The sequence below is a fragment of the Watersipora subatra genome, chromosome 8 (genome assembly GCF_963576615.1).
Source record: "Watersipora subatra chromosome 8, tzWatSuba1.1, whole genome shotgun sequence".
Lineage (NCBI taxonomy): Eukaryota > Metazoa > Bryozoa > Gymnolaemata > Cheilostomatida > Watersiporidae > Watersipora > Watersipora subatra.
This window is the reverse complement of record NC_088715.1, coordinates 26,921,448-26,930,305: the sequence shown is the minus strand read 5'-3', so window position 1 is coordinate 26,930,305 and position 8,858 is coordinate 26,921,448. Positions and strand designations below refer to the sequence as shown.

Genomic DNA, 8,858 nt, shown 5'->3' with positions numbered 1-8,858 from the left:
AAAGAGGTTTGGTGTGGCTGAGGCGAGGTTTTTTGTGAATGGTCCTTATCATGCGTTTTTGAAGTGTTACTAAATTTGTACGATTTGCCCATGCCTCAATGCAATATGAAAGTTTAGAATAAACTAGACACAGGGATGACCACCAAAAAACCAAGACCGAGATTTATATACTGTAAATGAATATATAAGCATAAATACAGCATGAACTTAATTAAAATTATAGCACACACAGAAATAAACAAACACCTTCGTTTAAAAGTTAGAATAGTAAATTTTGTGCTAATTAAGAAAAAATTCTGTGCAAAAACTTTTTTTGACTTCTTTTTATTAAAAAAGAAAAAACTTTTTTATTACTTATGCGACGTTGGCTATTCATCCAGTATGTGTATAATTTATGATTTACAAGTTACAACATAAATCTAATGAAGTTATCACTGTTTCATGAGAGAAGTTGTTGCCCCCTGGCTATTAAGAAGTCAATCTTGCAGTGATGAAGTAAGCCACTAGCAATAGCGAGTACTGTACTTATGATTGCATGTAACATTAAAGAAATACAACAGATAAAATATGTTATTTAAATACACAGAAATCTGTCCATAGGAAGAATAATAAATAGCAGTGTAAGAAAATGCCTTGAAAGCATGAACTAAAAGGGCACAAAAAACATTAAAACAGAAATAAATTTGCAGAAAAAAGCTTACTGGACGGCTAGCAGACGTTTAATCTGTACTGCCCTGAACAAGGAAAACGCCTTATCTGACAATTTAGGCAATCAAAACTTCCTAAATAAAATAACTTCTCTGATATTTGGTTTTTACAAAAAAAATTCTGGTAAAGGTTGTTGGATATCTAGCCATAATAAATCAGAAAAACAATTGAAATACTGCCAATACTGTGACCGGGCATAACTAAAACGTGTTTGGGCTTGTACTGAATAATTTACAACAATCAAGATAGGGCGCTTTGCTTGCTCAGGGCAGTGTACAGGAATGACAATTGAAAAAGAGAAACACATCGGACGGCTAGCAGACGTATAAGTATAAGAATGATAGCAAAACCATGAAATTAATTCAAAATAAAACAAAAAGATGTTTCATTAGACTGAAGAAAAAAGCTGAACATGATCAAGATTTCAAAGGCATAAAACTCCCTGCAATGAGAGATCTTGTTAAGAGATCAGTATAAAAACATATAAAGAGGCTAATTAAGATAAAAAGTAGTGCAAAATTAGAAACCCACTTAGAGTGTGATTTAAAAAGCCATATAGCAATATGATAGAGGTATCTAGCCATATGATAGAGATATCTAGCGAGCTAAGTTTGTATGATTTGGACCTTCTTTGCTTTAAACAAAAGCTGAAAATCAGGATTGTCCAGAGTCCTGTGAAGCAAGGAGACCGCTGCTTCAGTCTGTAGCAAGGAGAAGCTGCCTCAATTACCTAAAAGCAAAGGGCTGATGTCGTGAAAGGTTAGCTGACTTGGGCATTTATACATAATGGATGGTTCAACTCATCTCCATGACAACTCATCATCATGACAGCGAATAATCAAACTATATATAGTAACCAAACTGCATATAGTTTTACCTTGAGCTAGCGACAGCCTCTCATAGCCTCAGGCTATGACTACCTGCGTGCAAGTAGTCATAGCCCTAGTATATGGTCATAACCCTAGTATATGGCCATAGCCCTAGTATCTAGTCATAGCCCTAGTATATAGTCATAGCCTTTAAACATATCCCTAGCCTTAGTATATATAGTTATAGCCCTAGTGTAGTTATCGCCCTAGTATATAGACATAGCCTTAGTAGATGGTCATAGCCTTAATATATAGTCATAGCCCTAGTATATAGTCATAGCCCCAATAGATATGCATAGCCCTAGTATATAGTTATAGGCCTAGTATATAGTTATAAGCCATTTAGACGAGCAGAAATGGCTGCAGGTAAAATGAACCGATATCCTAGCTTCTTTACATTGTTTGGTAAAGAAGGTAGGACGATTCCGATGAGTAAATATGCGTGTCACACATTGAAAAGACAAATAGTGATAGCAAACTTACTTAGTAAGTGACACACAGCTAAGTGGGAATGAGTAATTGAAAATAGGCATTGAGACAGAATAGCAAAACAGGGAAAGGGAGAAAATGGAATTCATAGAGTAGAAAATTTTGCTGAAAGGAATGAAAAGAAACTAAATGGGGATATAAATTTGTAATAAATACAAGTACGGACAAGGAAGGAAACAACCAAACCATTGCGGATTAAAAAATGGAGAAAAAATGTACACAGGAAAACAACTGGAAACAAAGCGAAGTGGATAAATATGAAAGATGGCAGGAAACGACTAAAAAAAAGGAGAGGTTAATGATATCGATGAGGAAGACCAGCAGACTGACTCACCCTCGGAATATGCAGAGTCAGAAACGACAAGGTGCAGTATTTTATCATAAAGGTGGCTCTTTTCCTTTCCGAGTACTTTAGTAACAAGCTTCCGGCCTTCGTCTAGACTTTCCTCCTCATCTTCTTGGGCCGCCTATACCACAACAAACATGACATTTGTCATTTTCCACAGTATTCTATCAATTTAAAAAACCATTAAAAATAAACTTACACAAAATTTCAGTTATAAAATAGAGTTATTAGGGTAATTATTTTGAGTTATTATTGTGTCACTTTCAAAGTTATATTATTAAGAGCAATCTTTAAAGGTTGACTTGCAACAAAATTCACATTACAGCTATTTGGTATCGAAAGATTCACCATGTCTTACTCTGTTGTGTTGTTGGTGCCAAATATGAGGAAATGTGATTACAAGCTCTTAAAAGCTCAAAGACGAAAAGCCGCCGTAGATTGGAATCCATTTATTTATCTGACGTAGTCATTACAGTTTGGTTATTGTCTTGTCACATGATGTTCTCATGTGAATTGAAAGGCCAATAAAAAGCTCAATATAAAACTTATCGTAGCACTAGTTTATGACAAACACTTCGGGTTTTACCGAAGACCCCGTATCAAATATAGATGCTCGCTACTTTACAGTTTTGTTTCGGCTTGATCTAATAGTCAAGTCGTAATCTGATCATGTGACCCAATACTTCGCAAATAATTTTTGCAGCACTTTTAGATTATCACAGGTGACCAACAGGCTCGTCATGATTATCGGACAATGATATGTACTCCTTTGAGGGAAGGTTGAAAAATTGAATGAATTTTTATGGTAAGTTTTAAGATATCATTGCTAAAAGTGACAGCATTACAATGGCGATAAAACAGACGCGTAAGAACCATAGACATGGTTTTATTGAATGCGTGAAGTATATTTGTGAAAATATTTCGACGAATAAAGTAACATGAAAGTGTAAACAGAAACCATCTACCACAACTACGTCACATTTGAGCCGTTTTGGAAAGAGAATCCAAACTACGGCAGTCTCGTGTGGCTGCGATTAACTGTTCGTTTTTGAGTCTGAATCTTTTGATATCAAATAACTGTAATGTGAACTTGGTTGCAAGTCAACCTTTAAAGCAAGTTTTAAAGAAACAAACTCGGAGTTAGAAAATGGACTTTGATACACCATAACAATGGATGCTAATACGTCCTATGGTGTTCCTGAAAATTTTTATCAACGTCCATCAAAATGCTTTATAGCCTTCAGGTTAGATAGTAAACCACATAATGAATGAATCTAAAGAAAATGGATCATATTCAGACCTTGGGAACTTCAAATCAGACTATGGTTTTATAATTGTGACGATCGATTTTCTTAAGTACACCATCATTAAACCATGGCAACTACTGCAGCAACAATGATAGAATTAATTGATATCGATGTAACTGAGTCATTATTAGTATCATTTTGTTGACACTTTTTCTACTGATCCCTACTGATTTCTACTTTTTCTACATTTCACTGATTTCTACTTTCTATTATGGACTTGAAAAGATCAATGAATGTCAAAGTGGTGATCAAATAGAGGGGGCGCTCAATTAAAGGATGGCCCTGTATTTTTCAACCCTTTTTTCACAGCGGCATTCTATTAGAGGTGGGGTTCTAATAAAGTTGGCGGTCAAATAAAGGTTTTACGGTATGAAAAGTTTTTTGCTTTATATTTCATTAAAAATTCCATAAAATGTAAAGCGTCAGGTTGACGCAAGTTCTCAAATCCCTTTTGAATAACGAGAGACCCATAATTAACCTTAAAAATATAGTTTTCTTTCTTGCTCGCAAAAATTGGTAGAGGAAATGACATACGGGAATATTTCTATTGAATAAACTACAACTCTGACAGTCTAGTGTGCCGTGAGAGATGTTCAGTTGCGCCGATAAAGCACGGAGAATGTGTAGCTGCACAATTATTCGGAAATACTTATAAGTGGTTTGATGGAGCAGGGGTTAGAGCATCGGTCTACCAAGCCAAATGTCACAAGTTGGAGTCTCATTGAAAAAAATACTTTGTGCTAACCTCTAACTCTTTTTTCTAAATACACCGTATATACACCATAAATACACCGTATATTTTAGTTTTACTTCATTTTAGATATATAAGTTTTTTTCTTCGCAACATAGACCTTACTCTAACAACAAAAAGTGAAACAGAAAGGATTTTAATTGACATTGAAGATATGCGCTGCCCTTAACATAAAATTACCGCAATCATGAACCCTAAACCAAATAAAAGTGATGAGAAGAAAGAGAAAAGTTGTCCATACAAACATATAATAGTAGAGTTACAAGACAGTCATATTAAAAATTTACATTCAGTTTTTAATTTTCAGAAGGTCAAAGGGATGAATTTGGGAAGATGTTGGAGCGAACTAGAGGTTTTACATGTATATTACAGTTCATATAACTTAAAATCCCTATAATCTTTATATCTCTTTGTGCAAATGTCTACTGTTTTTATACCCACTCATACTGATATCTTCTTAAAAAACTAAGGCTGTCTACTCAGCATTAGAAGACTGCAAGTGTATTCATTTGGATACACTACGCTGGAGCGCTGTGGCTGTCCATTAATTGAAAGGCAATAACCAAATGTCCTTTTTAGCATAAGATGACAGACTTTTATCTCTTATCATGACAAGGGTTAAGTGCATTCATCTAAACTTATGCCTAAGTACTTCCTTCAGTGATAACTTGTATTTGCGGTCTTACTTAGTCCATTGCATAAGTACACTGATAAATAACAAAATGGTGCATGACTAAATGAAGGACTTAACACAATTAGGGAGGGTATCCTGAGCGGCTAACTTTTTATTGGAAGTGGTGAATCATCAACGAAATGATGTTTTCGGTTGAAAGTAAGAAAAAAAGACAGAACTCATGAATTATTGGACAAATTGAACAAACATGTTTTTTAAAAAAATGGAAATAAATCAGGAACTATTAAGCTGAACAAACATGCTTTAAAAGTTAGCAATCTATCAGTATTTCGGAGGAGTCGGGATAGTGAATTAAAGATTGTAGTAACAGAAAGTTCATAAACTGAAACATACGAATGTGGATATAGTATGTCGGTATTACGAGATAGCAAACAATGTTTGTCATATGTGTGGAAAGATGAATACAAATATTCTGGGCATAATTCACACAGGATTTATGCTATACTGATATATGTGAGCAGGGTTTGCAATACGACATGGTAAAACTCCAGCAATCGACAATCTAACTGAAACTAAGGTTAACTTTATCCATGAACATGGTTGACTTATCCTCACTAAATTTATTTATGGTTTAGTTAGTAGTAGAGGGAGTTAGTAGGAGTGGTCTTGTTTATACAGAAGCTAAGAGGGTTCTCTAGTAGTTTTTTCAATAAAGACGCCTCGCAACATGCGCTGCAAGTAGCTGAAGATACCCCAAAATCCAAGTTTTATAGAATAAACAGTCAGTATTCTACTTAAAACATTCCATGACACGACTCTTTTCCTTAATTCTGAACTGCACCTCTTTACAGTGACTTGACATCGCTCTAGTAATATTTTATAGCCTCTGGTCCACAACTACCTTTACCACGCACCTGAATAATTTTGTATGCTTGTAGAAATGTAGCCTCTCCGAGTTCTTTCTCCAGATTAACCCTGCTTTCCTCTAACCTGCAGAATTGATCTTCTTCCTCTTCATGATGGCTAGAATGATCGGTGTCGGAGGAACTGTCTGCAATCAATCAGAGCTCTACAGACACAGCACTGACCAATGACATAAGCTTTTCAGAGAAGTTTGAGTAACCTCATGATTTCTTTAATTTTGTTGTTTTAAGGTTGTAAGGAAAGGTCAGAAATGAATTTGCTCTAAACAAAATGTGCTCATTTCAATCTGCTTGACATTTTTCTTCTGAAGGATCCTTGTTCCTTCTGACCAACGATTGTTCAACGCTGAATATTGTGATGCAAATCTTTTTGCTAACTTCATGCATTTCACTCATATATTTACACACTTGTTCTTTTAATAACGACATGCACACCTATTGAGTAGATCTGCACAGTTCAGGGAAGGGATCACCATGAAAATAAAACAACTGCACTTAAAAAAGTACTCATTGATGCCCAGATGTAAAGTGCATTGCAGTTGCAGTAAACTTTTGCCCAGATACCTATGTAGTTGCATTAACAGTGCAGTAGCAGTAGTAAACATGTCACATTCATGCAGAATAATTGCATTACATACTTTTACTGCTACACAGGACCCATCATACACAAAATACAACTATTTTATAATGCGTAGTAAGCAGTATTGATGCAGGGGGGATATTGTCTACTGTAGTGTACAGTGCTGTAAATGCAATAGGAACATTTGAATTACACTTTACATACATGCACAGCATATTTTCATGAAAACTCATCACAAAATCAAATATTGAGTTGATTTTGACGCAATCACAACACAATTGCTAGATGTAAATGCTTCTCAAACTTGAGTATGATTGGGCAAACAAATTGATCACAATTAGCATGCTGTATTTGATTAAAATAAAAATATATTATGCTTTTGATATAAATTTATAATGTTAAGAGACCAATTTTATCGATGGGAAATGATAATGTCCGACTCCCTATTCTGAAATGATGTGGTAGTTAGACCACAAGTCCCACAAGCTCGCTGAACAAAGCGTCTGGCAATTTGTAGAATGCAGAATAGATGTGAGACAAGCCAACACTGTCAGAGGATTCACAGCATCAACTTCATAGTAATGCGCAGTTTCAGTATACATGCAGTTTCAAGTTTTGAAGAAAGTGCACTGGTAGTGCACTGGTGCATGAATCGCTCAATTTCAGGTAATGTGTCATGGAAGTAAATCCACAATGGATACTGGGAATATTTCCACAGTGGAAGTATTCCCAGTATCCATACTGGATACTGTGAATCCACACTGTGGTCTACTGCAACAGTATCCACAGTGTGGATACTGTGAATCCACACTGCGGATACTGCAACAGTATCCACAGTGTGGATATTGTGGATCGACAGTAGATCACAGTAGGACTGCAGTTGCAGTAGCGGCTAATGTTTACTGCCCATTAGAAAGTTTTAATGTCAAATTACTGTGATGATGCAGTGCAGTTCTAATGCTGCTAAGTTAGAGGCTCACCTAGTCTAAGGTAAAGTACAGTATGCTACATGTCTCCAACACCAACTCTACCTACACGCCTTCCATCTTCTGTACCACTGAGACTATAATAAAATTTTACTGCTTACTTTGTAGTTAATTTACTTTTACATATACTTTATAAAATAAATATATATAAAATCACATAAATTATATATAATATCAAAATATAAAGTATATACCTTTAGTATAATTATGTATAATAATATCATATTATTATATATATTTTGTACAATTATAATTAAAAATATAAATATTATAATATATATACTTTATATAAAAATTGTTTTAATGCTATGTGTAACTATCTACCATAGCTATCAGAAGATTTGGGCTGTGGAACAAACTAAATATATTACAATGTATTCATATAGGAGTATACGATCCAACATGCAACAGTTTCAACATATAAAGAAGATCCTAGAAAAGGTTCAATTCATATAAAGAGGCTAGATTGTAGTTGTTTCATAATGCCTATGTACTTGCTACTAGGTCTCCCTATACGCATTTCCTCCACACATCAACACAATTATTTTATAATCCAATCATTTTAATACGGTGCGAATTTCACATTACTTCAGGCTTGTGCATTACCGCAAACTAGTGCTGTTGCAGAAGGTAACACATACCTGACATCCATTCTTCTTTATTTTCAGAGACAGCCATTTTAGCGACACCAGCACCAATAGAGCTGATAGCTTCGGACAGCGTCTGCGCATTCAAGGTTTCTTTTAGCATCTTCTTGCTGCCTTTAGGCTTGTCATCTGGAAATAATGAAGTGAAAGGAATGAAACATCAAGGAATCTGAGCCAGTTAAGTCACATAGCAGGTAAAATATAATCGGTCATCTGCTACAATAGCAAACAGAGCTGTGACGAATTTTAACTACAGATGCTCATCAGCAGCGTCTGAGCAATGATAGCAAATAAAATGTAAACAAGAAGTCCAATAGCCAATTAAAGATGACCATAATATATGACAGCCAATTAGAGAAGAGTATAATAGATGGCAACTAATTAAAAATGAGCATAATATGTTACAGCCAATTAAAATTAATATAATATATGACAGACAATTAGAAATGAACATTGTATGTGGCAGCCAATTAGAAATGAACATAATATATGACAGTAAATAAGAAATTATCATAATGAATGATAACCAATTAGAAATGAACGTAATAAATGATAGAATTTGTTTTTGAAGATCAACGCAAATGCCCTTGAACTACATAAAATTAGTTGAAATAGCCT

The 8,858-nt window shown here is 34.8% G+C and overlaps 1 protein-coding gene across 1 annotated transcript in view; it reads right to left on the bottom strand.

Annotated features, from left to right (window-relative positions):
* Positions 1–293: 293 nt before the first annotated feature.
* The window catches only part of LOC137401546 (serine/threonine-protein kinase Nek1-like), a 64,434-nt gene continuing 55,869 nt past the window's right edge, over positions 294–8,858 (bottom strand). Inside the window, exons 25-28 of the mRNA XM_068087960.1 lie at positions 8,235–8,369; positions 6,019–6,155; positions 2,401–2,533; positions 294–1,438 (exon numbers count right to left, since the gene is read on the bottom strand). Of these exons, the coding sequence (XP_067944061.1) occupies positions 1,431–1,438; positions 2,401–2,533; positions 6,019–6,155; positions 8,235–8,369 (413 nt within the window). The 3' untranslated portion in view covers positions 294–1,430. The remainder of the gene's footprint in view (positions 1,439–2,400; positions 2,534–6,018; positions 6,156–8,234; positions 8,370–8,858) is intronic.